We start from the raw sequence: 25,988 nt of genomic DNA on the forward strand, positions 1-25,988 counted from the left end.
AACAGTGTAAATTGGAATTTCATCAGAATGCTCGAAACCTACTGATTGAAATCATATTCAGCAGTAAAAAAAAACTCGGAGCATGATTAAACGAAGAGTGGCAACTAGAAATCATAAAAAGGAAAATTTGATTTTTTTAACGAAAAAAGTAGTAAAATGAGACTCATTACGAGACCAAACTGTGCATTTTGTGAATTGTAAGCGGATTCCGCGACATGTCAAAATCTGATTTGTTGCGGAATCCGCAACATTGTTAGTTTTCTTTGATCTTTTTTTGCTGTTTTGGATTCCACAAACAAATAGCTAAAACACTCTATTGCTCAAAATCGCTCCAAAAACAGGCAACTAGGAAACCGCAACAAAATTTGCGGAATCTGCAACACATTTTGCGGAATCTGGAACAGTTTGTGCAATCCACAAATAAATATTTATATATATCTTTAGTAAATTTAAGCTGTCGTGGAATCCGCAACTGTAAGTGGAATCCACGAACTGCAAGCGGACTCCGCAAATGGTAAGCATAATCCGCATAAATTTGCGGAACCCACGTACAAGTGGGGAATCCGCTTACAGTTGCGGAATCCAGAACAACTAGCTATATTCGCTTGTTGCGGAATCCAGAGGCATGCGCAGTTTTTTTGAAAATTTTGTGTCTACATTTTTTGGTCTGCATATTTGAACGTTTTGAGCTCTGCTGAAGCCGTAGATTGACCTCATAGAGAAATGATTTATGCGACATGCCGTTTTAGGAAAAATTTGCCGTAGTTAAACCCAATTTTTGAAAAGATTTCACCAAAAATGTTGTTTGGTTTGGCATTAGTTGCGCCCTTTCTCAAAATGTCTGTTAATAAACTGTGCCGAAAAAAAAAGAATTATTTGCAAAGTTTTGATTAAAAAGATTGCAAGGTGTTGCTTCCCCTCGGTACACTATTCAGGTATAGTAGGTTTCATATTGGCCGAAAAATCTCAAATTATTTCAGATTTATTTTAATAATTTACATTTATGATTTATCTTGTATGTATCGTCTTAATATCCCAATTGATAAAAAAAACCAAATTTTGTCTTACTTTCCAATATACTAATACGTCTGTATCTTCATTTCTCTCTTAATTTTCTAGGTATTTTCTCTTATAGAGAGTTTTACGGAACTCGTAAAAAAACTGAACAAAAAATCTTGTAAAAAAACTGAACAAGATTGGAATCAAAAACTTCTGCCGTTTCAAAATGGCTTTTTATAAATCAACACAAATAAAAAGGAGCCTACTTATCCGGCTAATTTAAATCACCACTGTGCTAAGCAAAACGAAAAAATGCTGGAATGTTTTTTTAAACTTCAGACACTTTTCATCGCTGCTGCTAATTTTTTAACCGAAACTCTATGGAAAGTTAAAACAAATTATTTGAAATTTATTTTGCCTAGAAATTGTTGCTCGAAATACTTTTGTATAATGAGTGCAAGCGCTAAGTTGCCTCTAACCTCCGCTTTCATTTCGAATATTTACATTTTATATTGTTCTTTATTCCCTAAGGATTCAAGTAACCTATTTGAGGCAGTGCTTAGAATTAGCATTCATGGCATGTAAATAAAAGAAAGGTAAAAGACGGGTTACCAATTGAAAGGTTTGGAAATTTAATTAAAAATGGTGACACTTTTCGTGATTTGGACTTAGTAAATTGTTGAAAAAAAACTAAGCCTATTAACCCGAGTCGAGGTGTTCAGTTCAGGGGCGGATCTAAGAATTTCTCGAGGAGGGGGGCTTGTTTTCAAAAATTTTTCGAAAATGTTGTCGACTTTTTTAGGCGAACCAAATTGATTTTCCGAGCTCTCCCAAAGCACTAACAATACGCAATTTGACCAAATTTTCTGCGCCGCAGGCAAATTTTTGAAAAAAAAAAAGTTTTGGGCACTTTTTGGAAAATTTGACCAAAAAATTGCGTTTTTTCGGCGTGCGCTCCCCTCAAAACACACACAAAAAACTTTTTTTGGTCAAATTTGCTGCGCCTCAGACAAAAAACAAAAATTTGAAGAACGCACGCTCCCCCCTCATAATAATTATATATTGACGCCGAAGGCGCCTTAAAAAATTTATAGGGTCTGTCACCAAAAATGGATATCTCAAAATAGTACAAAGGGTGACCCTTTGGGTCGGCATGGGGTCAAATCCTTGAAAAAAAAATGAGATTGCGGTTTAATATCTAATTTGGGCGATGGTTTGAGTGCCAGCAAAACAGTGAGTACAAAAAAAAGTCGGTAAGTGCTCGCGCTTTCTTTGAAAAAAATTATCAAACGTGCGAGTGAATTTCTATGCTTAGTTCATATACAGGGGCTCAACATGGATTTTCCCGAGGGGGAGGGGTTAATTTTCTAAATTTTTCGAAGTTTTTGTTGACCTTTTTTAACGTCGACCAAATTGATTTTCCAGAGGGCTCCCAGAACACTATCAAGACCCTCTTTCGACAAAAAATTTGGACCGCAAACAAATTTTTGATCAAACAGGTCAGAAAATCTCTTTTTGGGCATTTTTTGGAAAGTTCTCCCCAAAATTTCGTTTTTTTTTCGGGCACCCCTTCAAAATTAGTACATATTGGCTCCAAAGGCGCCTTGGAAAACATTTAGGGTTGGCGGGTCTAAAATGGATGCAAAAAATAATACCAAATGGCGAACCTTTGGTGGTGAGGGGTTCGAATCCGTGAGGTTACGAGTCCATCACCAACCAAACGAGTCCATTTTCCCTTTATGGTTACGAGTCCATCACCAACCAAAGGGTCCTAAGCCCCCCTAAATCAACCCCTATTTATGTGCCTTCATTTGCGCTAGCTTAAACAACAAAAATGCGGATATTGGCTTTCAACTCACTATAATTAATAGCCCAAAAATTTCATAATTTTTTTTCAATTTCTTTTGTTAATTTTTGTTATTGAAAAAATCATTCACTAACAATGTGTGACTAAAGATAATTTTACTCACTTTTGAGAATTTTTTAATGGTAATCATAGTCAAATACAAAATAAGGTTTTCAATTTGACATGTTTGTATGACAGATTCCATATACTTCATGTTTCTTTTACTCTAAAAGATTTTGTTCAACTTTTTTACACCCTAGTCCTAGAACAAATTTTTCTAAACTTTTGTTCAACATAGTTTTGTCGGTAATCACGAATTTTTAAAAAAAGAGCCTAAAAATGGTTATCAAGCCAGATCAAAAGTGTAGTATGACAAAAGAGGATAAAACTCAAGACCACGTGGATATATTAAAAATAGGGAATATGAAACTTGTTCACTAGTGCTTTTATTGTTTCACCATCAGAAAAAAACATAATACAAGGAGGCTTAATTAGGTAGAAAATTTTTGTTTTTTGGTGGATAAAAAGATTAATCTTTTGAAACTTTTGTTTCAACCAAATTGCCATATAATAAGGATATTACATTTCTCACACATGAGTAAAGTGGCATTCAAGATCTTTTTTGTCGAAAGAAAAATGTTAAAATAGGCAAAAAAGCTGGAAAAGGTGCCGCCTAAAGTTTTTCTGATAGTCATAAACGTTTGTTGGGATCAATACTTTATATGATTAAGTTTTCTTCTTTGCAAAATCAATATTTGCAAGTAAACTGAGAAGAGTGGGTCTAGTAACTATAAAGCTTAATTATTGAAAACTTGTACTAGAAGAGTAAAACGGCTTAAAATTGATTATCTTGAAGTTCTGCTCAAATGCAGATTTTTTTTAAAAAGTGGCAATTTGCTCTCGTCAAGCGAAGCTCTTTTTGCTTCTACTGTATTTTTTTTTGAAGTCAAAATTTTTAAACCATTTGTAAATATTTGAAGATTTTTTAAAAATGTTTACTGCACAAAGAAAACCTTGTACAAAACAGTCATCTTCACAGACACTTTGCATGCCTAACAAATGCTGTTGAATTTGTAAAAAGCATAGTCGGATTGAAAACTAACTGGGAAGGTTTTAAGGTTAAAGCAAAAGCTCAAAAAAATTTCTAGTTTTAAATTTATATAAAACGAATCAAGACCGCTCGTACCAGGAGACAAAGCCTTGATTAATCTCGATGTCTTTTATTTATAAAAACTGATTTTACCAAAAAAAAATTGAAAATGAGCAAAACAGTTGATGTGATTTTTTTTTCACATAATTGTTTTTTTTTTTTTTTTCATTTTAATTTCTGTTTTTATCCACAAATTCTACGCAATATTTAAAGTGATTTATTTTGCATCTGTAACTTTATAACAATAGTAAACTGCGTTTGCCACAAATCAAATGAAATAAAACAACACTACTCGTATGTCAGGGCAAAGCCCTGAATGTTCCGACTGTTAAGGTCAATTGAATTCTCTTTTGGTCGAATATTTGACAATATAATTGCGAAAAAAAAAATAGTTTTTTTTTCATTTTTTCTTAATTTATCCCCAACTCGCTATGCAAAATATTAATGGTGTGTGTTTAGCGTCTCGTATTCTCATAAAGGGATTAAATTGCCTCAATTCAATTTCGAACGCTTTAATTTGCTTTTACGCGTGTTATAAGTACGCAAAAATTTTAAGTTTTAATTATCCCATATCGGCCAAATTAGCAATTATCAAACGCTCGTAGCTTTACAAAAATTGATCATCGTTGAAATATGTTTTTCTTATAATTTGAGCTTAAGATATCACTATCTCTCAGATGGTATCAAAAAAGTTCCGTCAAAACGCTTTGTTCACCAGTCGAAAATTGTTAACAAGTCGAAAAACTACACCAAGTCTTCTTCCAACGTCGAAACAATAATTTACCGCTGAATTTTTAGTATGACGTTGGAAATTAGTCGAAAGTTTCAAGTACTTCAAAACTTTGGTCATTTGAATTTTTAACACAATTTTATTTACAAATAATGTAAGTAATCATGCATGACATTACTTCGAAGTAAGCTAGTGCTTTAAATATGTGAACTCTAATAGCTGTGCTAGGCTTTCTAGCAACAAAATAGGAAGCAACCAATCATGTAACTTAATTCCGTTGGTGGAAAAAGAGATGCATTGATTCTTTTAACTCAAAAGATCTTGGTCAAAGTAGTACCAAATTCAATGCTCTACAATTTTAAAACCAATACTCGCAGGTGATTTCTTTCAATTTTAGGTCAGGCCAATATCTTTCAGATGACAACAAATGACCCATTAAAACTCAAAATTGAGTGAAAAAAAAACACCATCTTTTGTCATTTTTTTGTCATTTTCTTCGACTGTCGGGCAAATAAAGAGATGATCAAAGTCCTCAAATGGAAAAAAATGTGGACAAAGATGAAAATGCATCTTAAGTAGGAATGTTTTTGTAGTTTCACGACACCGACATTTTTCCGTAACTTTCTCTCAAACGAGTAGCAGTCGCTGATCTTTTTTGGTTGCCACTGCTACAATTTTAAGCCCAAAATATTTTATTATTGTTGCGACAACTGAAAATGGGAGGAACTTTGTACTCGGATGTTTTAGTTGTTTATCTTTTTGTTTTCTACGCCTGTATCAAGTACCACAAAAAATCATCGTACTGGGTTGAGTGATATATTGTATTAAAGCCCTTTTAATCGTAATTTGAACGATATTAAAAAATTTCCAAAAAATTTTCAGTGTCAAGAAAAACCGGTTTAAAACTTTTGATTTTTCGTCTTAATTCGAGCAAACAAAGCATGCGAGCAGGTTTACAACAGCTGAGTTATGTCTAATTTAAGACCTTACTACCTCATTTTAAGCAAGTAAAACTAGTTTTTGTTAGGTTCATTTTGAGAACTAAAAATTTCAAAAAAAAAATTTTGTATTTTTTTTTTAGTTTTTCTAGTCATTTTTCTACAAAATTTTTGTCCAATTTGCCCATATTACTATGAGTTTTATGACTGCTTTTTGGACTTCTAAAATGTCTAAATTATATTTTTACGTCAGATCCTTTTATCACACCAAGCAGAAAAACTACACTAATTTGGAAAAAAAATTCTAAACCGTAGTTTTCTAGAGACTATGATCGGAACATTCTGTGATACTTGCACAGTAACCGGCTATCCTTGTTGACATTTGGAAATCGTTTCCAAAAAATATTTGCAGCATGATCACGACTGTAAAGACTTCAAGATGATTTATTACTCAATTTCGTAGAGCTTTTTGTTTTTGCAACTTCATTTACCAGACAATAATTGACAGAATTAGGATTGAAAATTGTTAGTTTGTTATTTTTAAACCATTTTAATCTTTGTACGATTTATTTATGCTCAATTATAAGTTTTCTTAAATTATTATTCATTTTAAGCTCGCGTCCTCCTCCCTTGCTTCCAAGCATCTCCAAAAGCATCTTTTCTTTTTGGAACACTGATATTCAGATTTGACCTTGTTTGCACAAATCAAAAATACATAACTTACTCCGTTCCCCTTAAAAGACATGGACAAAAAGTGGACAAAGATGAAAATGCATCTTAAGTAGGAAGATTTTTGGTAGTTTCATGACACCGCCTTTTCCGTAACTTTCTCTCAAACGAGTAGCAGTCGCTGATCTTTTTTGGTTGCCACTGCTACAATTTTCAGCCCAAAATATTTTATTATTGTTGCGACAACTGAAAATGGGAGGAACTTTGTACTCGGATGTTTTAGTTGTTTATCTTTTTGTATTTCACGCCTGTATCAAGTACCACAAAAAATCATCGTACTGGGTTGAGTGATATATTGTATTAAAGCCCTTTCAATCGTAATTTGAACGACATTAAAAATTTTCCAAAAAATTTTCAGTGTCAAGAAAAACCGGTTTAAAACTTTTGATTTTTCGTCTTAATTCGAGCAAATAAAGCATGCAAGCAGGTTTACAACAGCTGAGTTATGTCTAATTTAAGACCTTACTACCTCATTTTAAGCAAGTAAAACTAGTTTTTGTTAGGTTCATTTTGAGAACTAAAAATTTCAAAAAAAAATTTTGTATTTTTTTATAGTTTTTCTAGTCATTTTTCTACAAAATTTTTGTCCAATTTGCCCATTTTACTATGACTTTTATGACTGCTTTTTGGACTTCTAAATTGTTTATATTTTTACGTCAGATCCTTTTATCACACCAAACAGAAAAACTACACTAATTTGGAAAAAAATTCTAAACCGTAGTTTTCTAGAGACTATGGTCGGAACATTCTGTGATACTTGCACAGTAACCGGCTATCCTTGTTGACATTTGGAAATCGTTTCCAAAAAATATTTGCAGCATGATCACGACTGTAAAGACTTCAAGATGATTTATTACTCAATTTCGTAGAGCTTTTTGTTTTTGCAACTTCATTTACCAGACAATAATCGACAGAATTAGGATTGAAAATTGTTAGTTTGTTATTTTTAAACCATTTTAATCTTTGTACGATTTAATTATGCTCAATTATAAGTTTTTAAAAATAATTTTTCATTTTAAGCTCGTCTCCTCCTCCCTTGCTGCCAAGCATCTCCAAAAGCATCTTTTCATTTTGGAACACTGATATTCAGATTTGACCTTGTTTGCATATTTCGGACAAATCAAAAATACATAATTTATTCCGTTCCCCTTAAAAGACAAATCTTGAAAACCGAAAACATGCTCGGCATCATTTAGAATTTAATAACCATAAACCGAACTTCTTAACAATTAACTTACGCGTGAAAAACTTATTCAAATGAAGCACTGACAGTTGAAGGGGGGGGGGGGAAGAAGTTGAAAAGGGCAATTTAGGAGACACTTCTATCAAAGTTGCCCTGATTTCATACGTTTTCAGGTCAAATGCGCCTGAATTTATTGTCGTTTTATGCTTCTTTTCACAAAAGTCAACCGTCGAAACTGGATCAAATTTCCAACCCCATGGCAATGTTGAACAAAATCTATCGCTTAATTGACCTTTGAAAGTTTTAGAAAGAACTTTGATGAACGATTTGTTTGTTTGTGTATCAGCTTTTCCGTTGGCCGACATACTGAGAAAAGTACAAGTTAAAATCAGGGCTAAACTAACAAAAATTGCTTTTAACAGAGCTAATGAGACTGTTTAGCAAACTGTAGTTTGAGAGTTTATGACGCATTGCTTATGCAAATAAATGATCGAGACTGATCTAGGGTTTTTTCAAGAATTTTCAAAAACTGTTGGATCGAAATCACCAAGAAAGTTTTCTGTTGAAACAAAACATGATTTCTCAAGAAACACTAAAACGGCGCAACTTACGCAATCTTTGCTGCAGTGCAAAGAATAGATTAATTGGTTTAGCCAAAATGCAGCTTTCAACCACTTTTTGGAAGGTTTCGGCCAAAAAATTGCGAAGGTCGAAAAATCGCTCCGTTCTTGAGAATAACTATTATATAAGTTGTGCCAAAAGCATTTCAAAGCCGTAAGTTACAAATTGTGTTCCAGTTTGTGTCGATCAACCTGAAAGCTGCTGTGATAATTTGAATTTTCTCCTGAGAAAACCGAAGTCAATAGAGTGTCTACAGGATTAAATTATATGCAAAAAAAAAACAGAAAACAGTAAATTTTTTAAAATCTAAAACATTTCCTCAGCATATAAAAGATCTTACCGATATAAAATTTTTAAATGCATGCGTTTTTACGAGTTGCTTAAAATAAATTTTAAAAAATAGGGTTTTTTGAAACTCATTTTCTAGATGATGACTGCAAATCGGTGCGCATTAAATTAAATCAAAAAAGGTTTCGCCCAAGTTAGTTTCTGGTCTCACTTTCAATACTAAGAGGTATCTAGTTTTTAATTATTTAATCGTTTCCGAAGTTTGTTCTCAATTCAGTCCTCCTGAAGCAGTCAAACAATTTGAAAAGTCTATCAAAATATTAAGTTAAATGTCCGCTCATGTAATAGAGTTTGGTTGAATTGGCATTAAGAGTCAAAAAGTTTTTTCACCATCAAGTTTGGGGTATTTTCTGTTAATTGGCCCAAAACTGATATTTTTCATATTTTTGATCATAATACTTGAATTTGATTAGTTAAATCTGGATTCTCGAGGAAAACAGAAGCTCAAATTACACATTTTCATAATTTTGGGCCCGTAACAAAAAAAGGCACCAAATTTGTTCCAAGAATACTGCCAAGACACAACATTTCTCAAAGCAGCGTTAAAAATTCTAAATTTAACAACTTCAAAGTCTTAAATCCGGGCCAGTTTGCAAATTATTGACGCATATAATAGGACACACTTCTGTCAAAATGTCACGTGGCAGTATTTTTATTGATATTTTGAACTTTTCCCGGTGTATTGTTAAATCCCCTGTACGCTTATTGCAGGGGTTTAAATTCGGGTTTATAATCAGATAATCACCAAACTTTTGAAAATGTGGGAAATTTCCTGGTTTGGTGAAAAGTAAGAAAAAACTATTTGAGTGTCTCAGTTGAAAAGAATCAAGCTTCGAATTCATTGCTTCCCGATTAAGCACTTTACCTACAAAATTTGGGCTGAAAATACAGTTTTTCTTGATGTCAAACTTTTCAAACCTTCTCTTATCTGTCAATCAATAACTTCGGTATCCAAAAGGGTCTAAGGCAAACATCACATATGGCAAACATCCGTCAAGCCAAGCTTCCGAACTTAAAAAATAATTTCGTAGAATTATATTATGACCATCGAGTATCCAAAACACGACATAATTCAATCAACCTAATCCAAGTTAGCCGACTCTCGGCTTAAAATTGTCAGTGGGCGCGCTACAAGCCGGCAATAACAGGCTGAAACTTTCATATGGAGTTCTACACTCACTTCACAAGCTCAAATGACATTGGCGCGACTGCGAAGCTCAGTATTAATTCGGCCAACACAGCAACTTTAAGCGAATGACGCAAATGGATCTCTACCCTATTTTTCAAAAAAAGTCGTATGTTTGCACAAGTAAAGCTGTTTTTTAGATGATTGTAACTTTTTTTGATTTTCGGATGTTTGACATATCGGATTTTTGCAAACTACCCTACCCAAAAACGCTCCCAAAAACTTCGGTTCTTTCTCCTCTAAATTCCGTCACTGAAAAAAATCACAAATTAAACTTCCAGATGATAAACTGAGATCCCTCAGCGATTCGACCCCCTCGCCAACCAAAGGGTCCCCCTTTGCTGTTATATCATGACATCCATTTTCGGCCGAGCAATCTTTCGGCGCCAATATATACTAGTTTGAAGAAGAGTGCGAGCCAAAAATAGTTTTTTTTTTGGTCAAAATTTTAAAACGAAAGCTCAAATTTAGGATAAATTTAATCGTTCGTTTTCAACACAAGCGTGCTATGTTTCCACCATTTTTAAGACGCTACGAATAATTTTACCAATTTTTTTTCTGAGAAAAAGATCTAACTGAAACTCGATTTTACTGAAACTCGAATAATTATTGTGTTATTAGGAAATAAATTACTTTCTATGATGATAAAATATAATACAATCACAAAAATTTTCGTGTTTAAAAAATATGCATTTCAGAAAAAGGTTGATTGCGCAAAAAATTCCTAATCAGCTCTTAGTAAAAAAAGTTTTTGCAAAAGACTAAACTTTAACTTTCTTAAAAACTAATTTTAAATCATTTTAGCAATGATTTCATGCAATTCAAAGTTAGCCTCTTTAGCCTTCAACCTATTGCCCAATTTCAGGTTTAAAGTCGGTTTGAGTCGAACTATTTCGCTGCTTACGCTTTAACAGGACAAATATCATCGATCGTTAATTACCCCAAACTGATAGGTTTGACAATTTTCATATCCCAATAGCAGAAAAATAAGTTTTCAAGTATGACTTCTGGGCCTTAATGTTTTTGCCAATAAAAGGTCAAAAACTGTTCCCAAGCGAAATTATTTGTCAATTTTGTCATATTCGGAACAGCAAAACTTTTAAATTGGTACCTACAAGGTATATGCGTGAAATCACTCAAACTTGTAGCTTGTTTTACTTTAACTTAATTATCCTTAAGAGCGTTTCGTTTTGAAAAGCTGCAACATCAAACAGCGTTTTCCTTCAACTAGAAATATTTTTCTGAATTTTTATTCATTTTCCAAACCTCGCTAAGCTTGGTGCTGATTGGCGAAAAAAATATGCATGGTATAATGAAGAAATTCTCTAAACTGCTTTTCGAGCTGTCTCGAGCGTTGGGGTAGATTCCAAAAAAAAAATATTTTAATTTTATTTGGGTCAACTATCTGATTTTCCGAGTGCTTCCAGACCTAGATCACCATAGGAACTTATTTTTGACAAATTGCAATATAAAAGTTTTGTTGAAATTCTCAGCTTAGTTTTCGAACCTTTTTTCAAAAATCATTCACAATTAGAATAATATAGGCAATTTATTCAATATCAGCAGAAGCCTAGGACAAAAAATTCACAGGATTTCATGTAAATCATCCCCAAAGTGACTACTTTTCAACTCACTCATCAGAAAGAAATTTTGTTTGACTGGGTTCATCACACGCATGCTAGATTTCGACCGACTTGGCCAGCTTAGGGCGGTTTTTGCAATTCAGATGGTAGCGTTTTTGGTTGGAATTTAAGACGCTACAAACTAATTTTCCGATTGTTTGTTTTTTGAGAAAAACATTTTGCTGAATGTCAAATAGTTCAGTTTACATGTTCTTACAATCATTTGTCGTCTTAATTTCATCTAATTTTAAAATTTTTAGTCTTATTTAGCTAGTAAGTACCAATTTTAGCGTTAAAATGAGTAAAAACTGATATAATTTCTGGTAAAACCTTTAATCAAAGCCGACCTTATATTCAGCCAAATTGCATAATTAAGGACTCCGAGACAAACAGGGAGAAAACAATGATAGCATAAATATGCACTAAAAACTCCAAATTATGAGTTTTGAGCTCATGCTTTTTCGTTTTTTTTACGGTTTTCTGAGCTCAAAACATGTAATTTGGAGTTTTTATGCATATTTATGCTATCAATATTGTGTCCGCTATAATAATCCCTATAATTATTTTTACAATTAAGAAATACAGCAGAATCGCATCAAAATTTTGTGTTTTTAGTTTGTGCATTTCAAAAATTGGTTGATTGCACAAAATATTCCCAATCAATTCTTATGAAATAAAACATTTTAAAAGATTTAAAAATTAACTTTCAAAAACTTCGACAATGATTTCGTGCGATTCAAAAGTAGTTAAAATTTTGACCTGAAGTCACTTTGGCTTGAAAACGCCAAGAGCTTTTTTCTCTTTAGCATCTGTTGATTCGAGCAAACTGATTGCCTAATTTCAAGTTTGAAGTTAATCGATCGTTAATTATCCCAAATTGACAGAATTTTTATCTTTCATGTCCCAGATGCAGAAAAAAATGTTTAAAATATAAGTACTGGACATCATTTTTTTCAGAGGCTGCCAATAAAATCTCAAAATTTGAAAGGAAAAAGTCATCACAAAGTCAATTCTTCTGTCACTTTCGTCAAAATCGGAACAGCAAAACTTTTAAATTGGGACGGGCAAAGGTAGATGCGTGAAATCACTCATACTTATACTTTGTTTTACTTCAACTTAATTACCGTTAAGAGTGAATCGCATTGAAGTGCAGCAGCATCAAACAGCGTTTTCCTTCAACAAGAAAATTTTTTCGAATAGTTATTTAATCACCAAACATCGTTAAAATTGGTGTGAGGCATTTGTTATGTGGTACTGCAGCATCCGCAGTACGTAACCTTGAGGACAGTTTGCTAGCTACTGCATCTGCAATAACCATATGTGCTAACTATATTTATTATGCTATTATTATGAAAGAGTGGTCAAGGCCATTTGGTGTTACTAAAACTTTATAGATGAGTTGGTCAGTGTTTCATATTTCAAGCTATTAAACAGTAACCAATCTCAGCTACTAAACCTTGTTAACAAGACAAGATCAAGAACAGTAAATTAACAGTATCTCTTCTTAATTTTATTCCACAACACGCTACGCAGTTTAGGAATATCACATGGCGCAGCCAGCAGGATTTCTGGCTCAAGATAATAGAACTGACATGGGAATTCCTGTTTTCTGGACCACAACGAACTCTGATCCACCTTGGAATTTTAAAGTATGGTTCAATCAGTTCCTGATGGCGGTAACTGTAAAAAAAAAATGTCAACCCAGAAGTTATGCTGGAAGATCCTAAACCAGTGCTGGAGGAGCCGGAACCCCGTCCAGAAACACCCAGAGAGGGTGAATCCGCTGCTGCAACAGCAGCTAGAGAAGCACGGGACAGACTATTAAAAGATCGAGTAGCAGCCGAGAATGAAGAGAGGAGAGAAAGAGGGCCTAAAGTGGGTCACAATATTTACTACAACGAAGTTCAAAGCGACTAGTATCCAGGCTATTTCTTGCGTTTGGGACGGAAGGAAAGAAACGGTTTGTTCAAAAAATCCACATGTTGAGATTTCGAAATTGGAATTTAAAGAGATGGCCAGATTAGCAAAGGAGACTTTTGAAAAATGCCAGAGAATCACCTATGAGCGTTATAAGTTATTTAATAGATCGCGGGAAATGGGAGAATCGTTAGAGTCAAGCAGCGAAATCGGCATTGGACACTTTAGAAGATGAGTTAGTCAGAGATCTTTTTATTTCTAAAATGCGAAGCCCAGCATTGCAGGACACACTCACGTTTGAGACATTACCTCCTGAAGAAGTGTTAAAACGTGCGATAAAGTTCGAGCAGAGCAAACAATCGACACAGGCGTTTCAGAAGTCCACACTGGGTACTGCACAAACAATAACTCAACCAGGTTCTCAAATTAAAATCAAGCAGGAACCGATCCTGGCGGTGGGAAACAGGAATCAGAATAGTAGAAAACCCTATCGCGAAAGGAATAGACGGAAATAGCTGGAAGGAAGGGCGATATCGAAAAAATATAACGCAGATGATAGGAAACAATGCAATAGGTGTGGCAAACCATTTGTGGACGGTCATTTGAAAAAATTGTGCGGCAATGGGAAAACAATGTAAGAACTGTAATAAACCAAACCACTTTGCTCGAATGTGTCGTTCGCAACAAGTCAGTGAAATAACCGAGAATACAGAGAGTTCGGAGGAAGAATGTAATTTGATTCAAACATTTGATTCGTGCGAAGAATTTGAGGTTATGGCAATTGAACAAAAAGACAATCAGATAGAGATGATAAATCGATACATCGAAGAGAAAGTAAGAGAGAACAGTGGCAGCAATGGAGTGAATAAACTCGAAACGAAAAAGATTGACATTCGGAAAGATCCAACATCGGGAAGGATGAAATCATTGAAAGCCCTAATCCGAATTGATAATCAAATAATAAATATGGCAGTGGACACCGGAAGCCCAATTTCATTTATAAATTGGACAGTGGCAAAACAGATTTTAGAATCGTCAGGGAAAATACAGTTCACTCCGGTCGAAAAATTGAACTTGCCAGCAGAATTCGTGGACCATAATAAAAAACCAATAGCAATATTGGGTGCTGTGAAGGCAAAAATACGGTCCGCTGGCTGGGAAGTTCCGGATACTACATTTCTGATAACTGAACGAAGGACACGGTGAATCTTAGGTTTAGAGTTACAAAATAAAGTGGGTATAACCACTACGCAAAGACCCGCTCCGAAGAAAAAATCCCGATTTGACATAATGCTGTGTGAACAGTCGGGGCCGTGGAAAGAAAAATTCTATGATGATTTCAAACCCCTGTTTGACAGAAAAGGACGATCAATACATCATGTAGTAAGTACAACGTTGAAGTACCCTCTCTGACCAATTCAGGAAAAGGGGAGGAGAATACCCATCCATGTGCAAGGAAAAGTTGAGAAGGAAATCGAAAAATGACTACTAGAAGGCCATATTCAAAGGTTAGACAAGTGTACTAGTAATTGTTTCATAGCCCCTATTGTCATCACAGTGAAGAAAGATGCTTCAATTAAATTGGCTCTGGATGAAAGCCCATCAACAACAATTATACAAAAACAAGTATCAGATGCCGAATGTGGAGGAGCTATTAGACGGTGTCAGTCAGATAGTAACTGCACAAGCAGCAGGTACCTTGTTTTTCACTGTGTTAGATTTGAAATATGCGTATAGTCAGTTAAAATTGACACCGCAAACTGCAAGACAGTGTAATTTCAACATCGTAGGGGGGAAAGCTACGGGTACATATCAATTTTTGACGGCATTCTACGGGTTGGCAGATATGCCAGCCGAATTTCAAAAAGCAATGGATCGGACGTTAAATAATTCTAAGAATACGTTTTGTTTCTTGGACGACATATTGATCGTCTCAAAGGGATCGGAGCTAGAACATGAAAAACTAACTACCGACGTTCTAATGAAATTAGATAAGAAAAACTTATCCCTGAAGCTGTCCAAATGTGAATTCTTTAAAACAGAAGTAAATTGGCTTGGACATAAACTTTCAGAAGGTGGTGTTACCCCGAAAATTACGAAAACGGAAGATATCCTTAAGTTAGAGCATCCCAAGTCGCTCAAACAACTTAGATCCTTTCTAGGTAGTATTAATCACCTTTCGAAGTTTATACCAAATGCAGCTAATTTGACAGACAAGCTTAGACCATTATTGCGTGAGGAAAATGAAAAGAAAAAATTGAAAAATATTTGAGTCCCAGTAAAAAATGGGGACCCGAATGGGGACCCGAATACACTGAGGTATTCAAAGAAATCAAATAAGCAGTAGCAAAATTGCTAAACTGAATTATTATGACCCGATTAGGGATACTCGGGTCAAATGTGATGCAAGCCATAGTGGACTAGGGGCCTCGTTAGAGCAACAAACAGAAAAGAATGAATGGATTCCAATTTCATTCGCATCGCGCTACCTGAATAATCAAGAAAAAAAAGTATTCTACTAATGAGCTTGAGTTGTTAGCGGTAGTGTGGGCAGTTGATCGATTCAAACATTACTTATTAGGAAAAAAATTTGTAATAGTCACTGATCATAAGACATTAACATCCGCCTTAGAAGGAAATCGGTTTAACAAAACATATCAATCAAGATTAACGAGATGGGTGGATAGATTATTGCCTTATCAATTCAAAATTGTCCATATTTCGGGAAAGGATATGGGGATAGTCGATTATCTATCTAGAGAACCAACAGGAGAACCCTGGCTAGAAACCAAATCGGATGAAAAATTTGTGGTCACTTCAATTGAGTGTTTTCATAGAGCACTCGACTGTTTGTACAGTCGACTGAATGATACTGATGTAACAATTCAGAGTGAAAAAGTTCTAGAATATTCTCAGAAACAGAAAAGAGAAGACAAGTTGTCAAAATCCAGGCGTGGTTGCCATAGCAACAAAACGGTCAAAAACCGAACAAAGCTCGACCGGAACGAGAACGGTTGCAATTCAAATTTTTTGCCTGTTAATAACGCGTTGAATCCGAACACTTTTGTCAACTCATTAGAGCAGTTCAGTCAGTCAATTGAATCAAAAATAGTAAACAAGTCTCAGAAGAAATGGAGGACGGAAAAATGAAGAAAAAGACAGTGAGGATCGGAGACTGTAGGACACAGGAGGAGAGCGATAAATTAACAGAAGAAGAAATAACCGAGACTACCTTTCATCCAACGTGTCGGATAAGGAGAGGAACACTAGATAGAGCGGGGTCAGACAGTTTTGAAGAAGACAGCTGTGCTGCACGATCAGTAATGTGGGATCAAGACGCAGAGGAAACGAAAAACTTACTATCCATTTGGGATCTGGTCAGCAAAGATCAAGAGATGTCGGGAAACATCAAAGAGCTGGAGGCGGTAATTCAGATGGTCACGAGTAGCCCAAGAGCAGGTACTCGTTCAGTTTCACCAACTAAATCTATCATAGAAGTGGATCTAACCGCGGAGGACGACGATCAGAGTCAAGAGGTCAGCAAAATTCAACCATCGAAAAGGATCAACAAACGGCAAACTCAGTTGGAGAACACATTGGCCGACATGGGAGACGTCGAGAGTTTCAGTTTATCGAAACTGTTCGATAAAACGCTGTTGGCTGAACTCATCTCTGAGGATGTGTGGATGGACCGATTACGTCGCGTAATAGAGAGGAAGGATCGGGCAGGATTTGAACTCATGGGCCCATACACGAATCCGCTGTGGAATCAACTCTCAGTAATCGATGACTGCATTCTGGTAGACAATAGGCTAGCAGTACCATTTCAACTGCGCTTTCATAGAGGACATCCGGGGCAAGAGGCAATGATTGACGTGTCTAATTATTTGTGTGGCCCCACATGCACAAGGATATCGTGAACTTAGCGGAAGAATGTAGAGAATGTACACGCTATGGTAAGAATACAAAATATATTTTACCAAAAAACTCCTCACAACTACTGGCACTGCTATCGCAGCCGGGTCCGGAGGTTCATTTAGATTACGCAGGACCTTTAGAAGATTATAAAGGTAGAAAATCTACTTGCTAACAGCGATTGATCGGTTTTCGAAGTTTCCTTCGGTGAAAGTAACAAAATCAACGGGGGGAAAATCCACTATAAAATTCCTACGGTCGTACATAGATACGCACGGAATCCCAGAATCGATAAAAACCGATCAAATTTCCGGATTCAAAGGAAAAGCAATGAAAAAATTCTGTCTCGAAAATAACATAGAAAAAAAGTTCTGCCCGGTGGGCGACCATCGCGGGTGTGGTCTAGTTGAAAGAACAATTCAAACCATAAAAAGGCGTTTGGGGGTGATGCTACTGGAAGAAAATGTAAGGTAAATTAAACTATGTCTCAGTACCATAATTAGGGACATGCGGTGGATAAAGCAGAAAACCATTCAGAAATCACCGTTTGAAGTACATTTCGGTAGATTACCAAAAACGGAGTTTAAAATTATACGAGATAAATTTGTAGAATTCTCTGATCATTTCGATAAGCAGCATCTGGAGAGGTCGGCATTAACTGCAAACCAACTCAAGAAGAGGATTGACCAATCTCGGGATTCTCTGAAAATCGTCAAAAATGGGCAGAAAAGCAGGGATGTCAGCCCTCTCTTCAAACAGGCGAGTATGTCGACACAGGAGAAAAACAGAACAAGAACTCTCCGGAACCTGTTAGAGGCTAACGCAAACTGGAATGCAGAGCGGCGTAGATATGACGGACCCAGCCTCCAACAATTGGTGGACACCACAAGCACAATCGACCCAGAGTTGCGAAAGGAGCTTCTTTACTCATGGGAAAAGGGATTTTTCGAGGACAAACCAAAGGGGTCGGAGTGGAACAGCCACAACCTCAGTCGCAGAGACGAGATAAGAAGAAGTGGGCGGCACTGACAAAACCGTTCAAAGGGAAAGTTGCTTTTGATTCACCGAAAACAGTGACAACAGCTGCAGGAGCAGTATACCGCAAAAGTGATCTGGTAAAGATGGCGAGTTCCCCTACGAAGCTACCCAAGGACGGGACAAGCCAAAAGGAGAAGGCAGCGAGTCCATCAGAGGAGCCAAAGAGTAAGCACCAGAAGAAAGATGACGAGCTACTTGAGGACACGATATCGGAAGAGGAGGAATTGAACATATCGAGGGAACAGGTAAAGGACTTGTTTCAAGACAGCGAGACTGTTGTCACATCGCGGGACACACCTGTTGGTGGGGGACTCAATTTAGCAATAAAACGAGCAAAGCCGAATCTCGGGGGTCCAAAGTCATTGGGACCGAAAACACAAGAGCAGGTGGCGTTAAGCCCGACAGGGGACTCGCAGGATAAAAGGGAACGAACACTTAGATCCAAAGGGAAAGTGGATAAAAAGAAAGCTGTTGTAACAGCAGAAGAAGTCACTGATCCAGGACAAACAGAAACGGTGGACCAAACTGATCAACCAGGCAGTTCGAACACCAAAGCTAGACAGTCTAAGAAGCGCATAACAAGGGACACCTCACCTAGTTCAATCTTGAATGCGTTCCAAAAACAGGACATGGGAGACGAGGAATGGCAAAGCCTCGCCGATCAAGTGTTGACTAGAGGTCTGCAGAGAACGGCGGACGAAATAATTAAATCGAGAACAGAAAATCAGACAGAAACGACAGGCGAACACGGATCTTCATCAGGAATTTCGGACGACTCAGTCGTAGACGAACAAGGGAGTGCGAGCGTGAGACGTAGTAAGCGAACCACGAAAAACCAGGGGCCCAAAAGACTGGGCAGCCCAGTCAAATATTCGATTAAGTACATTAGCGCGGACGAAGAAGCAGACATTAACGAAAGGGCTCTAGAGCAGTATCGATACGGACTGGCGAATGTCAAGACAGACAAGAATAATCCGATGGAAACCCGATTGAAGCTTCTAGAACGTCATTTGTTTCGGAAAAAGTTTGGTTATGCCGCATTGGATACGACACAACCGTGGAGCACGCAGTGGAAAGTGCCTTTAGAAGTTAAGAAACACTCAAAATAGAAAGAAGAAATTGGAAAAACTTATAGTAAAAACTAAACACCTTCATCATCAATGGGATCACAAAAACTGAGCTGAAAAACTCGTAGTAGTGTTATTTATAAAATTTTATATGTACTAGATAAAATTTTATTGGTCCCTGGGGGAATGTGGTACTGCAGCATCCGCAGTACGTAACCTTGAGGACAGTTTGCTAGCTACTGCATCTGCTGTAACCATTTGTGCTAACTATATTTATTATGCTATTATTATGTAAGAGTGGTCAAGGCCATTTGGTGTTACTAAAACTTTATAGATGAGTTGGTCAGTGTTTCATATTTCAAGCTATTAAACAGTAACCAATCTCAGCTACTAAACCTTGTTAACAAGACAAGATCAAGAACAGTAAATTAACAGTATCTCTTCTTACTTTTATTCCACAAAAAGCTACGCAGTTTAGGAATATCACATGTTAAAAGACTATTTAAGTTGTATCATTTGAAATGTCAAACATCAGCACAAAATTGTCGAATTTTAATTGTTTTTTGGAAAATATTTTGATTAAAAAATGATGAAATCCTCAAAAGTGACAAAAGTGTCTCCTCATACACATTGGGTTGAAGCAAATGATTTGTTTTTATATAGTAACACGTTGCTCACGCCAATTTGCTTGCCTCAACTCAATTTGTTAAGATTCCTAGGTCAGATTTATTTATCATTTACAACACGCGATAATACAAAACCTTCAGTGAAGCTAAATAACTACCCCCACATCGGCCAATTTGGCAAGTTTCAAATTTCGGTCATTTTGCGAAAAAAAAATCATAAAAGCAGAGTATGTTCTGTAAATTTTGATCTGAAAGCATCAATACTTTGCAGACTGAATAAAAGACTTTCACGCCAAAATGTTCCGTTAAAAATTGGAAATGTCTTTGAGAAAAAAAAACAACCAAGACTACAAATATTATGTCACATTGTTGAAAGTCGGGAAAAAAAGTTTGTTTCTCGGTATGACACTGCAGTTGACTTATAAATCGAAAGATAAAAAAACGGATCTAAATCAAATTAGCGCTGACACTCGGATCAACCGTACATTATCCCCCCCCCCCTTCCCCCCATAAAAAAAGGTTTAGAGAGTAGAAAATATGGATTTTTCATTATGTAAAAACTAATTTATTTGCGTGTTTGTATGAAGCGAATATATTATACAGAATTAATAATTTTTCAGAATTAATATATGCTTACGGAGGGCATTCTAAGGTAGGCCACTTAGGTGGGGAGATAGTAAGTTTGATTCTTTGTTTCTTCAGATTTTCTTACTAGTTATTCAAAACTGTTTTGTCTCAAAAATTTAGTGTTTTTCCTTAAATTTATCTGGGGGGATTGTGCGGTTAATTCAATTTTTGACAGTTCACATAAATGACAAATCAATCATTTGGGTTCCAAATGATAGAAAAATCTTACGTGCGATCGTTCTATCTAAAATAACAGGGGCTTAAACATGCATTAGATTAGTTTGAGATATCTAGTTGCACTGCATTTCCAATATCTGCCAAAAAGCAGGCATTCAAATAACCCAGCACAGAAAATTTTCCAAACTTATTGTGGGCGAAAGTGTTCATAACTACTCTCTTGACAAGAAACATACCACTTTCCATTTGATCACACACATCTTGAAATGTTGGGAAAAAATGTGAAAACCTGGAAAAGTCGTTTTTCAGACAGCAACGCCTGTAAGAAAAAATACATCTACCCAAACCCCCCTTCTATATTCAATACAAATTGATAGATTTTGTAAGTAACGCATCATTTAAAGCAATTTGTATTCCTCAAATCAGTTTGATTCAGCCGCATTATCTCAAACCGTACGCGTTCATACAAAATTAAAGATGAAATTAAAAAAAAACATTTTTTCAAAACTTAATTTTTCGTAGCTCTTTGTTAATACTTTTTTTCTCAGCATCGAAATTTGACCGATGATATAAAAAATATGAAAAATTAAAAGACTATTTACTCAACTTTAAAACGACTACTGTTTAAAATGACTACTCAGTGCACAAATATTCCCTTTTTTCCGTAATCGATAACAATTTATTTGATAACTAAGTCATTTTTTTCTTGAAAAACGTTAGCTGCCCGGGATTACCAGAGATGTTAGTCCTATACTTCTTTGTGCATAACGTAGTTTTAGATTTAAAAAAAATGCTGATTTTTTCTGTTTTGTAGTAACCATTTTTCAAAGCGTTCAAAAAGCCTCTTTTTTGTGTTGCATACTTTTGGACAGGGGCGGATCTAGGATTTTCTCGAGGGGGGGGGGCGGATTTTCAAAAAAAAATTCGAAAATTTTGACGACCTTTTTTTTTTAGGTCGACCAAATTGATTTTTCGAGCTCTCTCTAAGCACTTCTTTTTTGCCCCCATTTTGGCTAAATTTTCTGCGCCGCAGGAAAATTTTTGAAAAAACAGTCAAAAAAGCCGTTTTTGGGCACTTTTTGAAAAATTTTGACAAAAAAAACCGCGTTTTTTTTTGGCGCGCGCTCCCCCTCAAAGTTAGTATATATTGGCGCCAAAGGCGCCTTTAGAAAAATTTTAGGGTCGGTCGGCCAAAAATGGATTTCTGAAAAAGTATCAAAGGGGGGACCCTTTGGGTCGGCAGGGGGTCGAATCCCTGAGGGGGGGGGGGGGGGGGGGCGTCCGCTCCCCCCCGCCGCCCCCCCTAAATCCGCCCCTGCTTCTGGTTGCCTTGGACAATGCTCGATTAACTGAAACTTCAAATTAAAAAAAAAGCATCCCTTAAGTTTTTTGGCAAAGTGTTTACTACTTCCATTATATTGTGTGTCTAAGACATCTATATTCAGGTCGTTTCCTAAGCATGTTTTCTGCAAAACCGTTGACCCCTTTGGTGGCTCTGGCTTTGGTCAACTAAGGTTTTTGTCATTTTTGTTTGGTTAAGAGTACAACTCAATAGTTTCGAGAAAAGAAATTTAAAAAACTTTTCTTGGATAAACTACTCATAGACTTTTCATGCAATTTTGTATAATTTTGGAACTGCATGAAGATTATGATTATAATTTTGATGTATAAGAAAACTGTTTGAATAGCATTTTTGGTCAACCCGGAATACGAGGATATTGTACATGCAAAATTTGACTACTAAAACACAGAACCACTTAATTGTGTTACGAAATGATACATTTATGGGACTTCTGAGATTTCATTTTTTGATATCAATACATCAAAATTGGTTAAGTTTTTTGTCAAACATTACGTTCAAATTTTAAAGTTTTTTTATTCTTTTCAATAGCTCAAACAATTCGTACTCAAGCAAACTCAGTCCGATAAATTTTGTTTTACAAAATTAAAATTTATAGTTTTATTTTTCCATTATGTGGAAGAGAACAATTCTAAACTAATAAAAATAATTCAAAAAATAATTCACAATTCTAACAAGTAATTTTTGATCGATAGCTAGATCGGTACTGAATATTTCTGCGCCATATGTTACGCTGAATATTTCTGCGCCATATGTAACTTTTGGACTCCGGTTATTTGCGTTTCAATTTTCTGAAGCAAACACGAAAACCCATCGAAGCAAAAAAATAGGCAATCTCGAAATAAATGGAAAAATCTTATTTGTACAAATATATAATATGAAAGAAAACTAGACATCAGTTTTTCCATAATTTTTTAATTGTTGGGGTTATATGAGAAAATTATATGCTAGATTGTTTTTGCCAACCCGGGAACATCTTCAAAAATACGCTTTGGCTCGGAAGGGTTGAGGTGTAAAAGCAAAAGAGGTAGTGTCTCTGGCCTTTGAGCCAATGGCTATGGTTCCAATCAACCTTAACCTCATATGGGACTTGTGTGAATAACTCCTACATTAAAATGTTCAGCCTAACTTCAAAACCAAAATTTCAATTTACTGAACGCAAGCAGTAAAGCTTTAGAAGCTTCCAGAAAACTCGAATTCTTCTTAGAAAATCTTAACGAACCCTGAAACACAGCTACAGCACTTACTCAAAAAAGCCTGTAAGAATAAGATATTTTAAAAATTACATTACTGTACTTATAAATAACTGTTTTTCAGTAATTTTTGAATACACAAAATAGCTTTCTAAAACTTTCAAATCCGAACTTAAGCTGAGGTTGTTCTTTCATCAAAGTTTTATGTAAAATATTGACTATGTTTGAGTTTCTTTGTTATTAATTAAAAAATAAAAGATTATAATTGATTTGCGATGGTTTTTATTGTCAATTTATTATTAAATTAATGAAATCTCTTGCGATTCAATTATAACCGAAAATTTTTTGCTTTATCAGATAAAGACAATTAGACTCAAATGTAATCAGTTTTGATCCATGGAAATTCTGTGCGGAAACGTTCTCACGTTTATTACTCCTATTTTGAAAGAAAAACATATACAATTATTTGGGTGTGAACAATAATGTTTGTTTTGTTTTTATGGTCTGCTACAGTTCTAGTTCAAATTTGTCTTTGTTATTTTTGAATTTCTCGTGTTAAATTTGAACTTCAATTTTTTGTTTCTCATAGTTTGTTTAATTTTAATTTTGATATTGTTGAAATTGAATAATCGGAATGACTTAATTTACTTAAGAAAGTATATTAACCAAATTAACTCATATAGGCGTGGAAACCAGATGAAGGAGATACTTCTCAGAAAAATTTCCATAAGCAATTTATTGTCATTTATGTTTTAGAAAAAATGCTTTCTTTGGCTTTCGAAAAAAACCTCAACCATTTCTGAGAGCAATTCATTAGCTACAAGAAAATTCTAACAGGCACAGTTTAGTCGATACTCTGTCCTTAGACTTTTCTGGAAAAATTCAGCGTAACTGAGCATTTTTTGAGCCCTCGTTCTTTTTGGAGATTTTAATTTACTCAAAAGATTTGCAAAATTGCTTTTCTGTACTTACTTTTGAATCCAGATACACAATCTGATGCAATATATACAGGTGTTCGACTACCGTAGTATCACTGTCATTCAGAACTGGCCTCACATTTGGGTTGTAATTCCGAGTGAGGTCCCGAAGCAGCCGAAGTGCCGGAGTATTTTTCTCCGCCGTCCAGAGAAGGTTTTCCTGGTATTCGTACAAATAAGTTCCAGTCATTGAACTGCGACACAAACGAAGTGTGAACGTGAAAAACAAACACGTGAAAAGAAAAAAACTCAATAACATTTCAATTAACTCAAAGTAACTTTTATCGAGTGAATGAAGTTTGAATAGAAATTTCTAAAGTTAGCGTCAAATAAGCCACAAAAGGAGAGCAAATCTTGTTTCAAATCTCTTAATAAATGACGACCGATTTTGATGTTCTTTGTGCAGCTATAACGACTGTTGCAGCAAATAACGAAATAAGTTAATCCTTTGGGTATATATAGGTAGCGACCTTATTCATTAAGTGTATCTATCGATTGAACTCAAAGACGTGAAGATTGATCAAACTATATTTGACTCCTTCAAGTGCAAGAAGCAGTTTTTCTAAAGGAACTCTAAAGCTGATCTACTACTTATAAATCAATGGAGCAAATATTGAAAATTTAAAATAAATTTGCAGATGGCAACTTGATGAATTTTTAAAAGTTGTGATTGGTTTACGTTGGTTAATGGTAATTTCTTTATCTGAAAAAATCGCGATGTCGTTTTAATAAATCTAAAAAAAAGCAGAAGCTGGAATTCTCCGACTATCAACTTTGTCAGATTAATTTGCCAATACTTCTTAAGTTGGATCGCCTAGGTGTCAGTTTTATAATCGATTCTCCTGAAACAATTCGAACAAAGAAAAATTCAGAAAATATTTTCAAAACCTGATAAATGGGATGAAAAAACTTTCAACAGTTGTCTTAACGGTTTTCATAAGAGACACTTTGGTCTTTTTATCCATTATTTTTCCGTGGAATTATAAAAAAAAATTGGCGATTTAATGAAAAAAGAAAAGGATAAATAAAGCAAAAGAATTTTGTTGGATTCGTTGGAAATATATAAAATTCAGAATACTAGGAAAGTCTGGCCAATAAAATAAATAATACTCGCAGTGGAATTTTATTTACAGTATTCATAATAATCTAGTCAAGTATCCCTTACTTTTATTATAACTTTCAAAGAACATATAACATATAACGGGTCTCCAATTATCAGAAATTCTGAAAAGGAAGACTTTGAAAATACCAATAAAGCGTTCCTCGGGGCTAAGAGGTTAAAACAGAAATTTATAACTCTCCAAAACTTCATTTCGCCTTCCTTTTGTTTGTCACAACTGCACGTGTAGTTATAATGAATTCGCATGAAAGGTTTTTAGAGTAATAAAAATTATAACCAATGTTTCAAGGCTTGTTTGAACCTGAAATTTGTTTTTGAGCGAGCAGTATTCCAAAAAATAATTGGATTGTCTTCAGATTTGATTTTTTCCCAAAACGTCACTCCCTATGGGAAAATCAACGATTCTCAGCTGGTTTTACCTGTAGAAATAACTTCAAACGATTACCTTAGCTGAATTGGTGGCTCTTTTTCCTCCCCCCCCCCCCACCTCACTCAAACATGAACTTTATGGTCTAACGAGTGGTTTTACAAGGTTAATTATCAAGACCACATATGCTTGTTATGGCCTAATTAGTCTGCATGCCAATTTTCACGACAATCGGACAAAGTGAACGGTAAC

At 35.3% G+C, this 25,988-nt stretch overlaps 1 protein-coding gene across 1 annotated transcript in view; it reads right to left on the reverse strand.

The window, feature by feature from the left end:
* The window catches only part of LOC134853870 (acetylcholine receptor subunit beta-like 2), an 83,567-nt gene extending 58,519 nt beyond the window's left edge, over window positions 1-25,048 (reverse strand). The window contains exon 1 of the mRNA XM_063869822.1: window positions 24,245-25,048. Within this exon, the coding sequence (XP_063725892.1) occupies window positions 24,245-24,508 (264 nt within the window). The 5' untranslated portion in view covers window positions 24,509-25,048. The remainder of the gene's footprint in view (window positions 1-24,244) is intronic.
* Window positions 25,049-25,988: the final 940 nt, after the last annotated feature.

Source organism: Symsagittifera roscoffensis, chromosome 9, assembly GCF_963678635.1.
Source record: "Symsagittifera roscoffensis chromosome 9, txSymRosc1.1, whole genome shotgun sequence".
Classification (NCBI taxonomy): Eukaryota; Metazoa; Xenacoelomorpha; order Acoela; family Convolutidae; genus Symsagittifera; species Symsagittifera roscoffensis.